Source organism: Anabas testudineus, chromosome 15 (genome assembly GCF_900324465.2).
Source record: "Anabas testudineus chromosome 15, fAnaTes1.2, whole genome shotgun sequence".
Lineage (NCBI taxonomy): Eukaryota > Metazoa > Chordata > Actinopteri > Anabantiformes > Anabantidae > Anabas > Anabas testudineus.
Genome location: NC_046624.1, coordinates 17,469,546 through 17,492,790, shown reverse-complemented (window position 1 = coordinate 17,492,790; position 23,245 = coordinate 17,469,546). Strand labels below are relative to the sequence as shown.

Below are 23,245 nucleotides of genomic sequence, written 5' to 3'. Positions count from 1 at the left end.
GAAACATGTTGTTCCAGCTTTATATTTGTAACTTCTGGGGCTGTCAGTACTGCAAAATAATTTTTCAACATATTGTTTTTTCATTAATAAATATTATAAACACCTGAGAGTATGTAAGGGGGAAAAACACTTAAAAACTCAGATATGCTCCTTCTGCCCTTTTCTTTGCCTCCATCTTGCCATGTGGTTTCCATGGTGACAGTCCCAGCAATGTACACTCAGCACCTCTCTGCAGTACAAACAGGACTTAAGGCTGCTAGTCTGTCCAGATCTCTATCGGTTTCACATATCGTATACAGTATATATAAATATATATACACAATATACGCGTATATCTCTTCCCACTTGTGTGCGTGTGTGTGCATCCCTTATCAATGGCTGTGCCCGAGTGTGTGTGTTTGTCTGTGCACATGAATGCAAACTAAGATGTCTCTTCATTCTAGCAGCGTGTGCATGTCTGTTGAACATGAGATTCTGTACCTTTGTTCAGTTGAAGTATGTTTGTGCTTATATTTCATTGTATTCTTGATATAGTTTTGTACTCATTTTCTTTCTCTCTCTAGGTATCAACAGTAAGCATGTGGATCTGAAGTTGAAGAAGCTGGTGGAGATCAACCCAAGAGGAGTCAGCTCCCCTTCATCCCCGTCCTCCACCTCTTCTTCATCCTCACCCACTGCCTCCTCCACCTCTCCATTCAGCCCTACAGAAGGAGTGGCGGTACGAACATACTCACCTCAAAACACTCACTGGGTATCTTTATTTTCTGTCTTTGTATCTCTTCTCTCTCCACCTCTCTTTCCTTTTATCTGTTTTTCCGCCTGCCTCCCTCCACATTATCAAAGGGTCAGTCCAATTAATCAGGTCTAATTGACCCTGGTTGACAACTGGCTGACCCTGTGTACACATCAGTCAGGTGGACCACTTCATAGAAGACCATAGTTTATCCTGCTTGTGTCTATATGAGTCTGTCTAAAGCCATGACACATGCACAGAGACATCCTAATGCTCTACATAACATGTGGCAGTCTCCCTCTATTGACCTTTTCACACAGTTGTTGTGTATGCGTATAGGTGTGTACGTGGGGGTTGTTGCTGCTGCGTGCATCTATATCTTCTGATGTGAATATTGAGTCGGCCGGTCTTAACATCTGTTTAATTGATTTTGAATGTCAAGTGGAATAAGGATGTGTGTGTGTGGCTGTCAGTACAAGAGAAACTCTCTCTGCTTATGGCGACACAGGGTGTCTTTGATCATCGATTCACATAAACACCCACTTGTGTTCAAAGCCTAAAAGGCTTAGTCCTTTATGGCCGAAAGAGTGAGTGACTGAGTTAGTGCGTGTGTGTGTGTGTGTGTGTGTGTGTGTGTGTGTGTGTGTGTGTGTGTGTGTGTGTGTGTGTGTGTGTGTGTGTGTGTGTGTGTGTGTGTGTGTGTGTGTGTGTGTGTGTGTGTGTGACCACTTGACCCTTACAAAAGTAAAAGCACCACTTGGTTGACATCTAAGCCAATCCAAAACACCTTAAACAAACGTGTGTACGTTCAGTTCTGTCAGATATTTGATTTGTGATTCCAGCAGTGAACTTTGATCTGTTCCTTTCCCGAGAGTTCAGCTGCCATCAATGTATTAATGTAGGAGTGTGTAAGTCTGAATGAATATGCTCACCTGGAGGTGAAAACCCTGAACAAACAATTAATCTATTTGACCACTGGTCATATTTTTAAACATTCCTCTTAACTATTTCAACAGAATCTATTGTGTAATCAGTTCAAATGGAGGCTTTAGTATAATATTAAAATTTTAGATAAACTAAAGTATCAGCTCATCAACCTTATGCTGTATCACAGTCTCAGTTTTATCATAAGACTAGGGGTGCAACAAGAAAGATGCCTGCTGCCATGTATCTTAAAATACTGATATTGTATAAACAAGGGTTTAATTGTGTTGCTGACACATTTTTTTTAGTCACCTGCTGACTTTTTTAGCGTTTCAACAGTGTACAACATTCAGTCATTTTTGGCGCTCAACTACTTCTGTGTACCTTCATGTTGGTGCCATGTAAATGTAAAGCTACACTACTAAAAAGAAAAATATAATATATTTTATTGTTAAGAAATCCCTTAAAGAGAAGACATTTTTAAAATGCTGGTCTTACTTTAACGTCTGCACAAATATGTTTAATTTGCAGTTTGCAAGTTTACCACTTCCGTCCTTTAAAAGAAGGATAAAGTCTCTTGTCCCATGAGAATTGGGCATCCCAAAAGTCCTTCAGGCGAGTGGAACGACCTACAGGAACATCACAAACATACACCCACTCTTCCTCTCATTAGTGATTGTGTGTATGCGCAGCCTCGGTGGCGCACGATAAGGGCATGCGACGCTCAGCAGACTGCAACATTAGTCACGCAACCCCCTGCATGCACATTCACAGACTCACACACACCAAAAGCACTGAATCACCACTGCCGCAGCTTACCACAGCGATGATAGCAGCGATAAGAGATAAAGAGGGAGGCCGAAAGAAAGGGAGTAAGATGGGAGGGGAGGGGGGGCACCCCAATATCTGCTTGTCCCAGAGCGTAAAAGAGAGACAGAGGGGTAGCCAAGTGGGCAGGTGTTCTGTGTGTGTGAGCGAGAGATTGAGAGGGAAAGACATTGTATAGTTTTTAAGAAGGTGTTGAAGGCCAGTGGCCAGCGGAGGTTTAGTGTGGTCATCATCATGTGTGGCGATCACACGGATCCAGTGGTGATGCAGCAGCAGTTTAACTATCAAGCCATAGCTGTCTAACCAAGTCAGATTCAGAACAGTTACACAGTAAGTAATAATTGGGGAGACAGCCTCAGTGTCCTAATCACTCCCTCCAGGGATTTACCCTTTTACTAAATAACCAGTTCCCTGCAGATATTGCAGGGGTTTGCAGTTTTTACCAGACTATACTTAAAATATAAGAAAAACAAAACCTTCTCATGAAAATATGACAAGAAGTGCAACATTAGTCTAACAAATCCTTGGACATGCAATTATTAGTGATTGTTGTCATTGTCATTAAAACAGACAGATGAAATATTCATAACATCAGCCACTTGATTTGACTTCTGTGCAAAGTAAACTTTGGAAATTAAGTTATAGCTTGAAGAAGAGAATGAATTTAGCTTTATTTAGGACGTAAAACCATCATATGCAACCCAGCAGCAGTCTGAGAGAAGGCCTTTACTTACATTATTTTCTTTTCTCCACTTTTCCTGCATTCAGTAATTTTACTCTTTGCTCTTCTTGTTTCGCTTGGTGCCGTCCTGAGGTTGACATGAACACACACACAGACATTAGCACTTTCACACATTTAAACTTAGGTCTTATGTTTTAAAATCTGTAATTGGGTATTTTCTCTATAGCACCTCATAAATAAATTTGCCTCGATTTGACTTGGCGTAAGGTTTTAAGTGGCTGGTAGAAGCTGACAGACTAATAGACAAAACAAAGTGAGAACAGACTAATTGCTCACATTGTTTTTGAAAGTCAATAATCTGAAGCTAAACTAACAACTCCCTGTCTACAGCTTGTTCCCCACCCACACCGTCTCTATTAGTCGCTCTACACAGCCTGCTTGACTATCTCCCTCCGTCTCAAGCAGTGGAACATGTTTGCCCTAATTGTCGACTTTATTACATGTTTCGCCATCTTATTAACGTTGCCACAACGTCAATCTTAGCCCGAGTCTGTTTCTTTTCCACTCGGCTTGGCATATTTGGGGGCCCGGTAATAAAGCATTTCTGCATGCCGTTTTTGATAGTGGAAGAAGCGAGCGTGTAGCTTTTTAACACATGTTCACTTTGAAAACAATAGCGTTTTTTTGCATTTTGCATAATCTGAATATATTTTCTGGCTCGGGGTTTTGTTGAAAGTCAAGTTAATTGCTTCCTTTTTGTCTCCCTCATGAGTGAGTGAGAGAGAGGGCACGTGTGTGTGTATCTGCTCAAATTCAGGCATATGATGCTAACAAGCAAACAATAATATAGGAACATATCAACTTCTACCAGATTTATCTCATGGCCTGTCAGTAGATGTTTTAAGATGTCTGTGAAATCCTGAAACGGCTGCCTAATAGATGGTTGAGAGTTGATCTAAGTGACTGGGAGAGGCTAACAGAATAATAGACAATATGTGGAGAGACAGTAGCGTTTTTTTTTTAAGTCAATATTTCAACTTGTCCATCTCTGTTGGTGTTTTATGTTTGTAAAATAGATTTTTTGTTTGTACAAACTATTTTACAGAGTTTTACAACAGTTGTTGATCACGTTACCATTGTTAAATGCTCCAAATGTAATTCTCCAGTTAACAATATATAAGATTAATGCGTGAGACTGAATGCACATGTTTTTGTCTTACAGAATAGCACAGAGGAGCTGCGAGCAGAGCGGCTGCGCAGAGCCACTGAGAAGTTGCGTAGCCCAGTCGTCTTCAGCAAAGACTCTGCTGTCAGGAAAACACAACTGAAGTCCTTCAGCCAGTATGTGGAGAGCAGACCAGGTAGGGGACAGTACAACACAACAAGCATGTGACATGCACCATAAACACCTCAACAATGAAGAAGACTCCACCACCCATATGATATGATGAGTGTCTTAAACTGTATTTATATGTAAGAACAGATCAATCTTACAACTCAGAATACATTTCTGACCTGATGTGCATTTTACTGTGATTCATCCTTTCAGAGGTGAAGAGACAGATCTCTGTTCCTGAGGATCTGAAGAAGGCTGAAGAGGACCAGACTTCACTAACAGAGATTGATATTCGCAGACCATTTGAAGAGGAGGTTTGTCGATGTTTTTCTTTTCTCATAAATTATACTTCGGTTTTCATAGGAGCAAAGTTTAATGCATACCTAAAACTTTCACACCTGATTCAACTGACAGAAAAAGTAGAGGAAACATTTTAAAGCGTTTACTGTGGTAAAGAGTAAAGTTCTGTAACAAGTCTTGATTGTTCCTCTGCTTAGCTGTGGTCACCAGTTCACTTTTAGCCCACTGCAGATTTAGCTTCATAAAATCTGAGCAATCGGCAGATGATTGTGTGAGAAGGAATTAGTTAGTCCGGGCAAAGTAAAAGAAAGTAGTCAGGGGTCAGAAGTGATGTTGGACGTTGTCTTTCTTAATTGCTCCTACTTGGCCTTTTTTATTTCCTGTTAGTCAGCTTTCTTTCTGTCTCCTGTCTTGTCTTATAAATCTATCTGCTCCCTCTGTGCTTGAAAGTCTCTCCTCCTCTTCACCTTGTCCACCTCTCATCCTCTCTCACACACACACACTCTCCCCATACTGTCCTCTCTTCGCCACACAGACATCTAAGTATTGATCTAACACACTGCCATTTTAATTATAACAATGGTAGATATCAGCTGCTCTGCCATTTAGAGGTGTGTGTGTGTATCTCAGCAAAGAAAGTTGTGTGCCTCCGTGTCCTTCAAGTGTATACACACTCTCACACTCTCTTCTCAGCCTGTATTTGAACTTGTGCATACAAAGACTGTGTCTATAAGAATGCTATTATTTCACTGAGTGTGTATGTGAGTGTGTGTGCCACTAGAGACCTTGGGGTGAATCTCTCTTCCCACGCAGCCCTCCACTGCTCTCAACCCTGCACCCTCCACCCCATCACACACACGCACACACACACACCCTCCTCCTCCCAGTGCCTGGGCCCCAGGGTTAATGGGTGTTCAACCTTTCCATTATCCCGATCAGCCAAGAATTACCTGCTGAATGATGTTTGCATTAATATAATATATATGGTAATTTCCCTCCTCTTAATTACGGCTGGGCCGAGCGCGGCAAGGGGAGTGGGCTGATCATGTGTAAAATTGATTTGCCAAGGAAAAATATGGTGATAGAGCGAGAGCGCGCAAGGAGGAGGGAGGCAGAGAGAAGAGAGGCTGCTGGGAATCAATGCACACACACACACACTTGCATAAATCACACGTGCACATAACCACACCGATGCACACACTCATGCTGGAAAGAGTACAGGAAAAAGTGCTGGCCTGGGTGGAATAAAAAAAAAAACTTTCTCTCTCCTGCTCACTAGTTCACCTTCCCATTAAGAAAAATGAAGTGCATCAGCAATAAAATGGAGATATTTTTTCGGATGCATCCTCAGTTGTGAATTTGAATAAACATTTTCCTCACTCAGAGGAGTTTCTCTGGAGAATAGCAAGCAGCCAGGAGACAGAGGTGAAGAGGGTCAGAAATGGAGTGTGTATTAAGTGCTTATGGTTAGAGAGTGATTGGGGTGTTTGTGTGTGTGTGTGTGTCTGTGTGTGTCTGTGTGTGTCTAGTATGTATAATTATGGAGTGTCTGGTGGTTGTGTGTATGAGAAGTTAGAAGAAAGACTTGCTTTAAGTGTGTAGGGGTTGAAAAGGGCTGAATGCAAGATTTAGTTAAAACAGCTGTGAAGGTATTTAACCCTGCAGGTAGATTGATTCCAGACTGCAAACAAGTGTCCATATAACAAACTTTAAAGCAGCAAATCATCCAAAATACTGATGTTATTTGCTTTGTAATTCAAAGCACATGTTGTATATATATATATTTTGATCGTCACTACTAGTGGGATCGGTGGTTTGATTCCGAGCTTGTTCTGTTATATTTCATAGTGTCCCTGGGAAACTGAACTGCTTAGCCATCAGTTTGTCAGTGTGTGAACAGGAGAGGCAGTGTACAACGCTTTGGGTACCGATAAGGTAGAAAAGAGCTACTCAAGTGCAGGCCATTGGCCTTTTGGTTCAGGTTTACAAGTGGACTGTTTAAAGTTTGCTAGAAGAAATGTTAACTTGTTAGTTTGGTGCAAATAAACAGTCACTGTTCCTCATTCTTAGTTCTCTAACCCAGTTATTTAAAGCTTTACTGTTCTTTTAAAATATAAATAAAGCAATAATGAAGCTATGAAGTGGTTTTGAAGTTGGAAAAGGAATTCATAAGACAAAGCTCAACCAAAATGAGAGGCAACAACATTTCACAGGTGTGTGTGTTATCTGTGGTGAAATTAGACTTTACTGAGGTGATTATGATTTAGATTTTTCTTTTGTTGACACACTGCACAACATTTCACTGCTTTATTTCTTCGTTTTCATCCTTTCTCTTTTTTCTATCCCTTCATCTCCTTTTTGCTTTGTTCCATCTCTGTATTTCTCTATTCTCCCTCATTCTGTCTCATCCCTCCACCCTTTTTTCTCTGCCTCTGTTTAATGCTATATCGCACTACTCTTCCTTTTCTCTCATAACTATTCTCTCTCTCTCTCTCTCTCTCTCGCTCTCTGGTTGACAGAAGGCGTTCAAAGACACCAGTCAGTATGTGGTTGGGGAGCTGTCTGCGCTGGAGAGCGAGCAGAGGCACATAGACGCCCGAGCAGCTCGTGTGGAGAAGAGGCTGCGCTATCTCATGGACACAGGTACCCCAAGCCCAATTACACTGGAAAAACTGTTTTGGCAAATTGAGTGTACGCACGCACATACACACGCATGTGCGCTGAGAGAGTGTGTTTGTGTGTGTGTATTTATGTGTGCATTTGTGTGAGGGAGAATCTTTGAAGCCCCCCCCCTCGCTCCCTCCCTCCCTCTCGGTTGAATGTTGCGCGACGGAGCGCTGGGTGGATATGAAAGGAGGGGATGGGGGAGTGATGGAGGAGGTGGAGAAGGGAGGTAAAGGGCGGGTGTGGAGGGAGAGAGAGGGGGAGTGTGTCTCGGGGATGGGAGAAGAAGGGAGACCTCTCTGGGCTGGGGTGATAAGGGAGCCCTTCATGGGGGAAACGATAACTGGGTGCGATAGCGGAGCCCCAGCCGAAGTCTCTGCTGCAGCCGTTTGCCAGCCACGGCCCCAGCCAGCCAGCCTCCACACTATTGAACAGTGCGCTCAGCCATGCACAGCTACACACACATACACCCTCCTTCCCCTAGTACATATCTGGCCTTCATTGATATGCTGTATAAGGAAAGACGGGGTGAGTTAAAGGGAGGAGAGAGGGAGGCAAAGAAATGTTTAAAAAAAGAAAAGAAAAAAAAAGAAACGCACACACACGGCAACACAACATGAGCACTGACACAGTTCACAAATCCACGACAGACTCACACAAATGCTCACACACATGCAAAGTGCAATCTGGTTTGGCGTACAGAGCTGGATTCGGAAGGTTTTTATTTAAGATTTGGCCGGGGGTAAAGCCTTGTTAAGACATGAGACAGTGTACCGAGCCAAAAGAGGGGCCTTGGCTCCGTTAAGTCCCTAACTGAAATTGGAGAATAGCATCCCATTTGTGATACTAAACCATCCCATTCCTCACCCAAGAATGCTGCTGGAAAAAAAAAAACATGGTTCTAGGAAGTGTAAAATTTTGATGTTTGCAAATGTCCTGAAAGTGTATGTACAGTATTTGCTGTAGTAATTTAGTTGCAGCTGTCACGCTCTTTCTGATATATCAGTGCCTAACTTGGTGGATTTAGCCCCCAAAATCCTAAAAAAGCAGCACAGGGGAGGATAGAGGATGGCTTTTTTTTTTTTTTTAAGAAAGGAGACTGGGGCGGTGGGATTTACGCTCACCTTCTCCATCCCATTTGGGTCATGATATCATGACTATCTCACCTCTGTTTGTTGTGTTCACTTTCCTCCTTTTCGCCTCCCTCCCTGCTTCTGTGCCCTCTTCCCCTGTCGGAGCACATGCCATTGTGTCAATCTGAAGGGCTGTTTTTCCTTCTTCTTCTTCACCCACTGATAAAGCAGCCGCTAGCCAGCAAGACGCCAGGTTATTTACTTCCAAACACCTTCGGCCATAAAGATTTCTCTTTATATAGCTATATAAATAAATAAATATATATATATACCTGCAGTCCTCTCCTGAAAAATATGATTCCACAGAAAAGGAAGAAGGTGACAACGGGGAAGGCGAGCACTAAATAATAAAAGGATATCATGAAGAGACATCACCTTAGTTGCCTTTCACCACTTTGTAACATCTGTGGGGAATGAAATTGAGAAAATGTGGTTCCCACAACTCAACACACTGACAACTGGGAGATGTAGTATGGTGTATGTGTCTGTACGGGGGATATAGTATGTGTTGTATGATGACATTTTGCCACATCTGGTCAGTGATTGAAACTGCCATGAAATGTGGACTAACCAGTTATAATATCCTAAAATATGAAACCTTTAAAGGCCGTAATGGTGAGAAATCAGATGGGCTTTAAATGGGCACGCAGTGGCATTGCAGTTCAACAAGCAGCTTGCCACATGATGTTAGGCATCTTACTCACTTCCTGAAAGTGTGATTCTGTTTCCATATCTCATTTTGCAGCACTTTTCCCAGAGACTCATCCAATATGTTATGGATTGAGCCTTTAGGCCAAAGTCTGGAGGCAACAGAGCGAGATGCGCTCATGACAGGTGGTCACTAAAGTAACCTTTATCACCTCACCAACTGAGGTCACCTTTCTATAGGCTGTCATAGATGATAGATATTTTTCTCTGGAACCAGAATGTCTGATTGAAGTTGGGGCTGATTGGCTGTAAGCACAGATCCAGTATTGATTCTTCACATCTGGCTGGTGCCCGTATTTTACTAGGGGACATGATGAGGAATTACCACCAGCTACTCCGCCAGCCACAGCTACCCAGCTAGAGTCCAGATTTGTCCAGAGCACTTTTCTTGGATTATTGTCTCCACATCCTGTATTACTATTGAATCTGTTGATCTGTAGGATCATCTGGCCAAAGTTCATGTGTGTATCAGCTACCTGCACTGGTCTTGTGTCAGACACACAATCATAAAATATTAATATTGTACAAAAACAGATGATGCTCAAAGTGAAGACACTGCAGACAAAATCCCTACTGTCCCTGCTGCTCAGTACTGGTGCCGATCACCAGTCACAAGGCAGGTGTAACTTACATAGTCCATTTCTAACAATTTGTAATCACGTGTAATGATTTATATTTAACACTTTGCAGAATTTTAATTCAGCTGGAGGACGTGTGTGCTGGATAGGATCCTAAAAAATTAGATAATAATAACACAGTTGAAAAAAAAAGATAATTAAAGAAGTAGAGGTGCATTGAAAGCTGCACATCACAACGAAAAAAGTGAGCAGTCGAGGTTATAGCTAAAAAACAAGATTTACATTCAAAACTGGATGCACTCTGAAACTTTTAATAAATCAAAGACTATTCCCTTATTAACACTTTCACACCCAGTCGGTTTTGTTCACAGAAAAAAACTGATTGTATAAACAGAGGGATGTGCAGAGTAGTCACAGCAGTGCAATGATCATATGATTCAGACCTCTTGAGGTAAGTTTGGGTGAGCTCAGTGTGCAGCAGTGCTGTGGTAGCGCACAGCGCTGCAGGACTGATGGGCAGATGTGAACAGACTGACCGACTGACCCATGACTGATTGTTCATGTCTCTGCTCCACCAGCAGACAGCCTGGGAAGATCCTCAATGTGCTTTTCTTTGATATCACATGCCTTTGCTTTGTCATTCCAGCATCCTGTTTTTCCTTTCATCTCTTTAGAAATCATGCGTCTGCTTGCTGGTTACCGTAGACATAACACACTTTCTATACTTGCATGTGTAATGTTTGCTACAAAGCTAAAATAATCTCATTTTTTATCATCTTTGCTGCAGTATATTAAGTTATGCGTCCTGGACTGATTTTTTTTCTGTTCTTTCCAAATCAGTAATCTTTTTCTGATGTTTTTTTTTCCTACACCTTCATCTTCTCACTATTTTTTCTGAAACCGCTTCTCTGCATCACATTTTATTTGTTTGTTGTTTTTTATCCTGGAGAATCTGTTTCTCTTTCCTTCCTCTCACCGTCGCTCCCCCTTGTTTCCCTCCTTTTTCACACACCTCCCCTCCTCCCCCCATCTCTCCCCAGGTTTGGGCACAATGCAGCTTTCTGGGGCATTTTCTATTACGCCACGGCCCTCCCCAGATGAATCCAAAGTAATTGGGGTGGTTAATTTATTTACTCAGAGGCAGTTCACAGCACATTAAATAATAGAGATAATTGAACAAGAATTGTCAAGTGTCTTCTGATATCAGACACATTACAGGAGGGAGTGTGCATAAAACTCCATTTCTATGCCCCCATTGTTTATGGTAATTAAGTACACAGATTTATTCCTTGGTTGCCTTCCAAGCTTATGGCAAGCGCCATTGTTGTCTTCTATTAATATGTAATCAGTAAATAGTTTAATTTTCTAATCTGCGGTTGGAGAATTCACTTTCTAACAACTCTTAATTACTGCTGGGCTCTAATGAGTCTCGCCATGCCGACAGAGCTAGCCAATCAGAAGCCAGGCGCGGGCCAGGGGGGAATTTGAATTCCTGCGGTGCCCCCCCTTGACTAATGAACTTGTTATTCTTGCACCAATGGGAGCACTGTCCTTCACACACGCAACATTAGGAGAACATTCACCTCCTGCAGTGGACAGTATATTTATAGGACTTTATTGATTGTACAAGAAGAGTGTTAGTGTATTTGAACAGAAGCTATGTATTAATTACATATACATTTTCACTGTAACTATGATATTATTACTTTTTGTATGTGTGAAACTTTAAGTAAGACCTGAAACTTTTGTTGTAGCATGTAGTCTTTCTACTGCTGTGTTTTTACAGCTTGTACAGATTGAACTTTTAACATGTGTTTGATGTGCTCATATTTTTAAATTAAGATACCATTCATCATTAATGTGTTTCTATACATGCATGTAATGCTTCTGACCTTGGCATTGTTATTTTTCTAAGGGTATTGTTACAAAGAAAAACATATCAAACGCGCCTTATTGAAAATTCAGCATGTGGTGTGAAGAAGCATTCAAATGCATCATGTAGCCTTTGCAGAAAATCCCCTTGCTCCTGTTCGAATATATCTCAGCCACCCCCTACCTGGCCCCTGCACCTATTTACCCACACCTCCCATTTCAAATAGCTATATAACCTGCAACAATGGACGCAATTATCCAAATAATAGCACTTAGCCGCACCGCAAAGCTGCCCCTCACCTACTGCGCATTTGATAAGAGATAAACAAGCAAAGAGAGGAGAGAATGAGTTTTAGCTCTCCCAGATTAACATATGTTTAAAAATTGCACTTGAAGCCGATAAGATTGACACAGGGTTTTTATGGCGCACGCTCCTTTTAATCTGTCTTTGTGTCTGCACGTCGACGAGAGGAGAATGGCACACAGAGTGATCCAGCAAGAGCTTAATATACTTTATACATGCAGCCTATCCCCCTCCATATCTGAGAAAGGGACAGGACGGACTGTCAATGCCTGCACACTGGAAAGAGCAGCTGGCAGCTTTAACTTGGTCTGTGATTGTGTGAAGGCTTGCAGAACATGAACGGCTTGGCATTTAGAACCTGTGGCTCTAAATTCCCATCGTCCACATTAGGGCCTTCAGGCATCTTTTTACATATTTAATTGTACAGTTTTAGTTTTATTTGCCATTATCTGGGATTAAGTGATTAAAGATCAAGTGCACTCATGACAAAATGTTTTAGGAAGGACTTTGTAAGTTGCAATTCATTATTATAGAAGTATTAACATGTGCGTGAGTGTACTGTTGAATAGATATCCTGGTATCTACTGTGTTGTGTTAGCTATATTTCCCCCACATCCTGCATCAACACTAATGCTGATGTGGTGCAGGCATCATTGTCACTGAGTGCATGTTTGTGTGTGTTTATATTTCCTTACCACCAAGCGAGCCGGCCTCTCACTCTTTTTCCCATGCCTGTCGTCCTAATCCAGCATTGTGGCAGCAACAGCTTATAGTTTGACTAAAGATTTAAGCTGGGCTACGTGAGTGCCATGGGGACTCACATGCACATCAAGCCCTGTCTTGTCTCGGCTCGTCACACAAACAGCATGTGTAGCTTTAAGTATATTATCAGGGCCAGTTCTTTTACAAACGTATTGCTGAAGAAGCTTAACATTAATTATTGTAACTTTGGGCAGATTACATCCGTGCCCGCCTTGTAAGCACAAGCAGACTCATCTTGACCTCCTATACGAGAGCTTAAAGACACAAGAATGGCATTTTACCAACTTTAATGGGATAACCAGTCTAATCTTTCAGCACTGAGAGACGAAAAAAGTGTTTAGACTATAATACCCTCCCCAGTTCACAGAATAAAACTTGGTGTTGGCTTTAATCTAAAGGCACTTTGTTTCTCAGGTGCTGCATTGCACGATTCCCCTTTTCCCTCCCTTTGTTTTCTTGCACACAGAGAAAATGCTCTACTTGTGAAAATGAATCAAGTTCACACATTGCTCTCCTCCTAAATCTTCCAATAAAGGTGGAAAGTAAACACAGGCTATGCTGAGGGCTCGGCCATCGTGTGAATTGTTGAGCAGCAAGATTGCGACTGTTGTTTATCCATAATCACAGACCCAATTCATAAGCTAAGCTTGTGGCAACTGAGATAGACTCCACCAACAGAAGATGTTTTCCTTTTTGAGGCCTTTGGTCATTTTCTTGTTGTTGTCAGGGTTACGAAAAGAGCACTTGCTTTCAATCGAATAGTTTTGTATTAGACCACGGTGGAATGTGTTTGTGGTCATCTTGAATTCACTTCAGGAGCAAATGCCCCTGCTCTTCCCTATGGGAAAGAAATCTAGGGATCACTCTTTTAAAACCTATTGCCTTTTTCTTGCCTTTGAGGGGACAAAACAAAGGATTTGAGCTTTTTGTTTTGTGTGAAAATGGTTGTGTGTGTGTGTGAGACTCGGTGGTTCAACTGTGTCAGAACACAGATTAACACCCCCCCACACACACACACCCATATACACTCCCATTTCCCTTAATCTCCTTGGCCATTTGAATGTTTGAGCAGCAAAACAATTTAATTAGTCAACTTGCAAGGTCTCTGCACAAGCAACCAATGCCGAGCTGTAACCGCCACTCCGCGTTCTGCCTTCTTCCAAGCAGTGTCACCACCCTCACTCCCAGATGTGCACCTCTTCTTTTTTTTCCCCCCACTTCTTTTCTCCAGCTTGGTGTCAGCCTTTCATACATTCTTCAACAGTGGGGATGAAAGGGGGATTTTTAGGAAGATTAGGGAACGGGATCCTCTAGGCATTGTCTGAGAATCTTTAGATAAAATGAGCTGGGTGGATGGAGTCAACAGGAGGGAGGGAGTTTGTTGGGATGGGGGGGAAGGGGGTGTAGCTCGTCACCACAGCCCGGAGACGTGCACGTTGAATTTGTTTGTAAACCAGATCAGATTGTGCCACTTTGCCATTTTCCTCTAACACATTGTTTATTTATTGACTCATTTGTTTTTTATTGACTATTTTCTCTCTCTAAATTTCTCTTTTTATGTTGTTGTCGTTTTTTTCTCCTAACGTCTCCTGGTTCAGTTGAAGTTTCTATAAAAAGCTTCAGGCCAGGCACTCCTCTTTTTCTCATGCCAGCAACAGGGCCAATGAATGTTCTGAGCAGAAGAGTGAGTAAGTGGGGATGAGGATGGTGTTGTGGGAGAGAACTTGGAGGTGGACAATGGCCACTTATGATAATCTGCTCTTTATTGGAGCATCCCGCCAATGCTTTCATCAGCTGCCTCTCTGCCTGAGACCCCATGCAGCAGCCGGTCCAAGAATCCACGCTGCAAGCTGCCAAACACATCACACACACAAGCACTAAATATACAACATTGTACATTTATAAACACTCTGAATACTCGCATACACACACCTACAGAGGGCCTGGACCGCACAGTCATTCACACTGCTACGAAAACTCACTTTTTACGCGTTGCCACAGCTTAAACACATCTTCAATTCATCCTTGCTTACATTTAAACATTATCTTTGTTCCATCTTGTAGGAAATTGACAATTAAATTTAGAATTCTTATGTAGCTCCGATTCACTATAGCTGTTCCTTTTGTTTGCTTTTATGTGGTTGATTATTTAGTGTACGAACTGGACCCCAATGACATAATTGAATTTAAATCTTGCAGTCAATTAATCACGGCTTTCTTATGGTAACTGACGTGGTGGCACTCAACAATGTGGGTTAATGACAGAGGTTTGGCCAGTAATTACACCATTCACTTGCTAACACAGCTGCTCGCTATGCTACTGTTGTCATCACCACCACCACCCCCATACACACTCCTCCCCATTTCCCATTGTAATGAGCACTCCAGGCTACAAATACCAACAGCTGTCTTTCCCAATACATTTCCATTTAAATATCTATTTAAACACGGCAATTTAGCATTTGTGTATTGAGTCAAAGCTCAAGGCATGGCCAGTGACATTAACGGGAAGGTGTTGGTGTCAGTGGTAATGTAATGCTATTCCAGATGAAATGTGTTTGGGGTTTATATAACACATTTATAAATGCATTAGGAAGTGTGATAAACAAACCAAAGTCATCATTTATAATTCTTCTTTTGCTTGATGTTGATGCACTTAAAGTAGGAGGGCAAAGAGTTGGTGTCCTTGAGCAAATCTCTGCAGAAAAGAAGAGACAGACGGGGAGTAAAGATGAAAACGAAAGGGCCAAATTATTGTCTAGCAGAGGGAGAAGAAGGAGGAAGAACTAGTGACTCCCTGTACAGATGTAAGAAGGATGACTAATGTTGTTAACAGAGCCTCTACTGGTCTGCAGATTAATTCATTAAGCAAATTTAATATTCACCTCCCCTCGGCCTCCTGTCACAAGGCGTGTAATATGACACCTCTCAAATTTGTTCTAACATCTACCCCAGGGGGGATGGAGTCGAGCTCCCCCCTCCTCACACACACCCTCCTCCATCTCTTTGCTAATGGAGCAGGCGGAGCCACTTATGCTAAAAAAGATTGAAGCTGTCTGTCAGTAGGCTGTGGGGGGGTCCTTCACTGGGGGTTATCACTGCTCTCTCTGTGACGTAATCACTCTTTTTCATTAAGAAATTTCTCTACCCCTTCTCGTTTGAAGGCTTGATGTGGGTGCAGGCTGCATTTTGTAATCTAAAGCTGTACAGGTTCTTAAAGAACATACATAAAAAAAAGTTATTAACATTTACATAAATATTTACCAAATATCTTATTTAACACTAAGTTCACACAGATCATAGCGTCCGGTCATGGCGTAGTCATTTTTATTCTTTACTAAGAAATGCTGCTATCTGACACCTACCCCAACTAATAATGTGTATTCCCTTAAAGCATGTTAAATTTGACTCCTGGCCCAGATCAGAATCCCTACAGATTTATGCCAATGTTTGTGTTAAGCTGTCCCAATTAACGCCATCAACAGGTACTAAGGTTTACACTAGTGCTTGTCTTTCTCCGCCCCCCTAAGCTCCCCAAATGGTTCACACCTCAGTGTGTGTGTAAACACATACTGAGGGAGCTGAACTGCCTGGCTTAACCTTAGCTGAGCCTCACCAATCCCCAGCTTATGTGCAAGTTTCAACAGTGATGCCACAACATTGTTTGTAGCTCTGTAGCTGCATGTGACGGCGAGGAAGGCCTCAGTGATGCAGCATGAAATGAGCTCATAGTAAAAAGTCTGAAAAGATATAACATTTTCTTTAGTAAGACAGATTTGTTTTTTTATCTCTGGCGCTTTCAGTGTAAAGATGAAGCTGGATGTTGTGGTTTTGTGGCTTGCACACTAGCAATTAGATCACAAGTGCACTCCAATGACTATAATATAAATAATATAAACTGTAGTTTAAAAAATATTACAACGGAAAATTATGATGAAATCTCACAAAATTAGTCTTACTTTCAGAAGGAAAAGTCAGCAGCTGGAAAGGTCGGGTTCCAACCCCAGCTGTGGCCTACCTCCAGTAGGGGTCCTTAGACAAGACCTCCTTACACTGTTTGTGCTGACACGTCCTTCACAACCAGCACTAAAATTAAACCAGTCGATCAAACCACTACTTTGTGTTACTAATTTGGCTGATGGATGTCACCCAGGCTGTAAGTGTATGTCGTAGTCTGATAAAGAATCACTTCTCTGATGATACTGTCCCAGACAGATGTGCATGTTACAGTGACACAAAGATAACTGATTTTGTGCTAATCATCAGTCTACATACACTGTTGCTGTCAGTCAGCTGGCTCCTTGAAAATTAGATGTGACACTTTGCAAAAAAAAGGCTGCCGTTATTTTTATTTTGTTTTACTTTATTTCACCTGCTACTGGCTGCATTTTGTCCATTTCTATCTCTACATGTAGCTTCATATTCACTGTGATCATATAATTTCTTCTATTTCAACATTTTAAAGCCTCACAAAGTTCATAACATAATGAAAGGTACGGTAAGGCCATTAAAACACTCGCTAAAACATTACAAAAAATAAAAGTTTCACTGACTAAATCTTGACAAGATAAAATGAATGACTATAATGTGACTATAATAAAATAGTTTTAAATAAGTGACTGAAAGTAAGTTAACAATTACTGTTTCTTTGGACGATGCCACTGACCAGATTCAGTTTAATTATGTGGGATTTTAACTCTTGAAAAATTACTGTACCAATGCTCTGTTGTTAAGATACAACTCATCAGTAAAGATTTAGCTTTATCTGATATTTATTTTTGAATTGCCTTTTTGCAATAAGTTAGTGTTTTCCCTGAATAGTAGTAACAGTTTGGAACTTAAATAGAAATTATTTTTTTTTGTGTTGTTTAAATTAATCAGAGCAAGTGCAGCTGTTGTGTTGTAGGTTTGAACATCTGTAAAAACTTAGTTAAGTGGTTCTGCAGCAATTAAAACCAACAAGGATTGTAAATTCAACTTTATTAGATTTAACACCCGGAGCAGATTTTAGCTGCTCATGCTAGGTGAACTGATGATGTAACCCCCCTACTCCACCACACCCTCCTCCAGCCTGGCCACACTCGAGCAGAGCAGTCAGAGGAGAAAACGAACCCAGGGTCTAACAAATACATGAAGGTTTGGTTTAACTAAATCCCACAGATAATGGCTACTGTGTCAAAGACTAAAGATAGCGGGAGGGGTGGTGGTGGTGGATGGAGGGGGATTACTTCGGTGTTTTGCATCAGTTGCTTTCTGCTGGGTGGCCCCGCTTGTCAAAAAAAAGAAGGGAGAGACAGAGAGAAAAAGAGAAGGAGAGAAAAGCATTTAACGCAGCACATTGAGAAGACGAGGGCTCTTAATGCCATCAAAGCAAGGGGCGAAATCAGCCATTAATTTATTCTGGCCCTCAAACACGTGCACACGCATTCATGCATGCAACCACACACACCCACCATGCACAGTCCTTCTGCAGTTTTCTCCAATTGTTGATCATTTCAGTAACACATGGTCCATGACGGTCTTGGAAGTGTGTGTGTGTGTGTGAGCGCGAGCTCGCACCTGAAATGATTTGTGTGTGGATTAAATTATAGTCCTGACGTGAGGAGACATTTTTTCGCCCTCAGATTCAGGAGGAGGTGCAGATGACTGGCCTATTCATTGGTTGATAAGAACTGATGGAGAGGTTAATAAGCTACACACCCAGGTCATCACAGGCTTTTTACTGGGCCACAGAGGAGAATGGAGGACGACGATGATGAGTTGAGGTGTGTGTGTGTGTGTGTGTGTGTGTGTGTGTTTGAGGATCTAAGGTGAAGGAGTGGGAAGGAGTAAATTTCTTGAATATCTGTAGTCTGTACTTTTACTTTTAATGGTCCCTCAAAGTTCTTTCTATCACACCGAATTAGCAAAATTCTGACTTTCATGCAGGTCAATGAGTTTGGATTTGTGTGGTAGTAAGTAGCCACACAGCAGGAGCATTCATTCTTAGATCCATTAATGCAGTTGTTAATTAAACACTTACATGTTCTTAATTAAAGTGTCCACATGTAGCTGCAGAACAGCAGAATCAGACTGATGGACAAACTGCTGATGTTTGTAAAACACACACACACACACTGTACAACACACTCTGTATTTGACTCACTAGTTGGATTGATTCAAGTCTTATGCTACAGGTAGCTTGATTCCCAGTCTAAGTGTGTCTACCAGTGTTCAAGTGTGAGTTTCGATGACACTTTTGATGTCATTGTTGTGCTGAAAGGTCAAACATCTCCCTCTTTAACTTCAGTCACTTCAGCCACTTTGCAGTAAGGGCTTGATGATGGAGTGCTGCTGAGATGTTCGTCCCTCTGCCAGGTCCTTCCGTCTCTGCTGAGCTTTTCTGGAGCTCTGTCAAAGTGACATCTGGGTTCTTGGTCACCTCCTCGACCTCCACCTCTGTTCTTGTCCACTTTCTCAGTTTGGCCTTTTATTGAGGTCACTTTGCTCCTGAAAATGCTCAAAATGTTATCCTGGAGGTCTACACAGAGTTCTTCAGCACATTGAAACACCAACTCTTGCTTGCTGCCGTTCACATGCACAGCTCAGTTTGTCTTTTTCCCACAATTCCCCTGTGTAACCTGAGGCTAGAGGCAAGCACCCCCACTGAGCAGAAGACAAAACGCTCAAACAGAAAAACAGACTGATCTTTATTTCCCTCACTCATTTTCTCTTCCTCTCTCTCCAGCACACATTCACACTCTCTTAGCAATGCTGCTGTTGAATACCCTGCTTAGTACAAAAATTTCCCTTGACCCATTTCATTAACTTAAAGAGATGACAATAGTGGCACATATATACGCTTCCAAACACCTTGGCGGCAATTCATTATGCATATACAACAAACTGTACAGCAGCACTCGACTTAGCTGTACCTTTTTTAGTATTATGGGAACTCAACTCAAACAAGCAACTAGTGCTGCTGCTTTATTAGTATCTAAAGCCATCATTGTCTTAATGGTTGTTAGAGTGGGAACTGAGGAAAAAGGTGGATGTTTTCCCAGAGAGGTTCACCACTGTTGTTGGTGTTCGATTGAGGAAAGGCTCCCACTTTGTGTTGTACAACTGACTTATAGAAGTTAGTGAAGATCCAAGCAGAGTCTCATTCTGTAGAAAGGAAAAGACTCCAAGCAATACCCTAGCATGGGGTCTCTCTTCTCCCCCTTCATACCTACTCTTGTCCCAGGGCTAATAGGGAGGCGCCGGGTGCCTTTCCTGCTCCATATCACCCACTCACCTTCATAATAAAAGAGAGCCCCTGTGGAAAGGCGCTAACATGAGCTGGTGAAGATCACGCTGTTAATAGGATGATGCCTTTTTGCCTTTTGTCATGAGATTATGAACGGGGATAGCCTCTCCTTGCTTCTCTTCTCTGCTCCTCGACTCTTCTTTGCTCTTCCCACACACAGCTACAGGCGTCCTGGAGGGCCCCATTGAGGTGGAGTGGAGACAGGCGTAACCAAGGCTTTGTTCCTCTGCTTGTATGGTAAAAAGCTCGCTAATGAAATACCTTTTAGGGGGTATCGGCAGGTGAGCTCCCCAATCAGGCATTTCAGCAAAAACACACACAGGCGTACATTCACTCACATATTCTCTGTCTCCTCTCATATGCCCCCTCTTGCTATATTAATTACCTGAAGTGCTCCGGCCTTGCAAAAAAGCTCTCGCTTCTGCCGCTCTTCTCCTTCTCTTCATCCAGTTCGACAGCTACAACGGCCTAAGCTAGCCTAAAGTGGGGGGTGCAACAGAAAAGGGAGGATGATAATAGTGGTAATGAACACGGGTGACAATAATGAGAAAGGTAATTGAGAAATTGTGTATGGCAGGCCCCCTGATTTTCCTTTTCCAGCCCCAAGCTAAGTGGGGACAGGTTGAAAATCATCTTATTTTGAGCTCAGTTAAATGGTTCTTGTAGAGCATTGGAGAGAGCAGGGATTTCTGACGCTAAAGCTAAAGCAAGCTGACAAGCATAGAGTCATGATACAGCGGCGTAATGGGTTAGGGAGTGTCGCTGTTGGTGTCATAGAGGGCAGATTTTTTTTTTCTTTTAATTTCTTATTGACTTATTATTCTTTTTTTGTACATATTGATTTGAGCAATAGCTCCTGTGGAACAGCTGTTTGTATATTTGTGGCTCTGTCTGTATTTTTTTCACTTGCGTCTTACGTCCACTTATGTTTACTGTAAGCACCTGTAATTTTATTTGTGTTTATATGTGCAGTTGTGAGCTCATGTTATCTACCTTTCTCTTGTGTGTGTGTGTGTGTGTGTGTGTGTGTCTGTTTCCTCCTGGCCTCCTCACCCAGGTTGTGATAGAGACAGGGCGGTCTGGGCTTTAACAGACACAAGCTGCCTCCACCAGACCCATAGTCTGCCACTCTCTGATAATGTTTATTGATTTGTAGCAAAAACACAATTTGATGGAGCGGGTGAGGGAGGGAGGAAGGAGAGGAGATAGGGTGGGTTGAACTGAGGAGGGAGGAGTGTATTTGTGTGATTGTCACAGCTTGACTGTTCTGCAAGACAAACTAAAAAACACTCTAGAACTAGTTTGTTTTACTCTGATCTCATTCTAGTTGCTTTATTTAATTTAGTGAATGCATTAAATCGTTGTTAACGCATATTTAATTTGAATTATTTAAATGAGAGTGTAGAGAAAGCATACTCGGCACAAGAAATGACTGTGTGTGTGTGTGTATGTGTGTGTGTGTGTGTGTGTGTGTGTGTGTGTGTGTGTGTGTGTGTATGTGTGTGTGTGCACACACAGAGTTTATCCTCCCAATATGAACATTTCATCTTCAGAGTCTATTATGTGAACTCTGTTTGCCCGAGCCCCCATGGCTCCTTAACCTCTGAGGTGGAGGAATGAGAAGTGTCTGGAGGTTTGTCTACTGTTAGCTCTGAGGTCAAACATGTTTGCCCAAGGGTGTGTGTGTGTGTTTCTGTGTACATAGGAGAGTCGGCAGAAGAGAGCAAGATGTGTGTTTTAGAGAGAGAAGAAAAATATTAGTAGGACAAACCGATCTGTCTGTGTTTAACATGGTCTCTGAAAACAAAAATTCAAAGAGGTTCATAGTAGGTGCTACATATGTATACTGTTCAGCTCATTAAAAAGGGCTTTAACATGCTGTTTACTACAGTTTGTAGTCAATCCATCCAATGAAACAGTGCCCACATTAATGAAACCTGCTAAAATTGTAATGCCATTTACACAAGCATCAATGATAACCATGATGCACATGTGCTTTTATTCATACTTCACTTAGGTACCTACATGGACACATTTTAGTCATGCTCAGCACTAAACTTTGATTGAACAGTGTGAAGAACTGAAAGGAACTGTGTTTCCCAACACTCACCGACACACAGAGAAGCAGAAAGCATGAATTGGCCTTAAACCATTTCTATTTTGCATATTTCTGATTTCTTTTAATTATCGTTTTGTTTTGTTTTTTAAATCATATTATTCAGCAAAATCATACATGATGTATTCAGCAGCTCTTCGTGTCACTGTGCACTTTGTAATTGGAAACAAATACTTATGCAGCCCCACTTATGATGAGGAAAAGGCTCAATTCATGGCTCTGCCCCCAACACTCTCAATCACACCCCACTCTGGCTTCTCCTGCTCTCTCCCCCACCTCCACATCTTTTGTAACTTGTAAAGCAAGCAGTGGTTGACAAATGACACCGGTGGAAAAGGCAGTCATTGTGCCTCAGTGTGAGAGTAGGTTTTTTTTTTTTTCCTATTTCTCTTTTTTCTTATTTTACTTTTCTCCTGTTCCATCTGGGGGGAGGGAGGAAAAGAGGTGAGTGTGAATCGGTTAATGTGTTCCATTCACCAGACATTATACACAGGTTCAATAAAGCAGGGATCTGCTCTATACGCTGGGACCATTGTGCCATTGAGGGTGGTTAAAAAGGCCTCGTTCAAGCCTCCCTGGAAAAAATAGCCCTCAGCACCACTCCAGTAGAGAGCAGAATAGAAAAGAAGAGAGCAGGAGGAATCACATGTGCAGTGTAAAGAAGGTTGAGGGGTTTGATTCTTACACATATCACAACTGTTGTAATGTTGCTGAGTTGGGAAATGAGACAACTGTTGCATTCAGTGTGCATTGCTCTGAATAAAAGCCTCAACAAAAAAAAAAAAAAGATGCTGCTTTTTAGTGAGCGACTGACTACTTCAGGATTTAGGTTATGTTTTATGACCAAACCTAAATTTGTGAGCGCCCTAAACTTTCTTGCTTACAACCTGCTTACTCTCTCTTTCCTAACAAGACACTCCTCCACTCACATTAATTAAATCAAGTCTTCAGTAGGCACAATTCCCCCCTCCGATCCTCTCTGATTAGACCAGCCCCTGTCATGCATATTCACATCGC

General features: G+C 41.9%; 1 protein-coding gene across 3 annotated transcripts in view; it reads left to right on the top strand.

The window, feature by feature from the left end:
* The window catches only part of ehbp1 (EH domain binding protein 1), a 117,244-nt gene that overhangs the window by 80,246 nt on the left and 13,753 nt on the right, over nt 1-23,245 (top strand). For 2 of the 3 annotated variants that reach the window (XM_026354679.1, XM_026354681.1), the window contains 4 exons: nt 564-718; nt 4,390-4,528; nt 4,717-4,817; nt 7,323-7,446. In XM_026354679.1, the coding sequence (XP_026210464.1) occupies nt 564-718; nt 4,390-4,528; nt 4,717-4,817; nt 7,323-7,446 (519 nt within the window). The remainder of the gene's footprint in view (nt 1-563; nt 719-4,389; nt 4,529-4,716; nt 4,818-7,322; nt 7,447-23,245) is intronic. The other variant, XM_026354680.1, reaches the window with a different exon arrangement.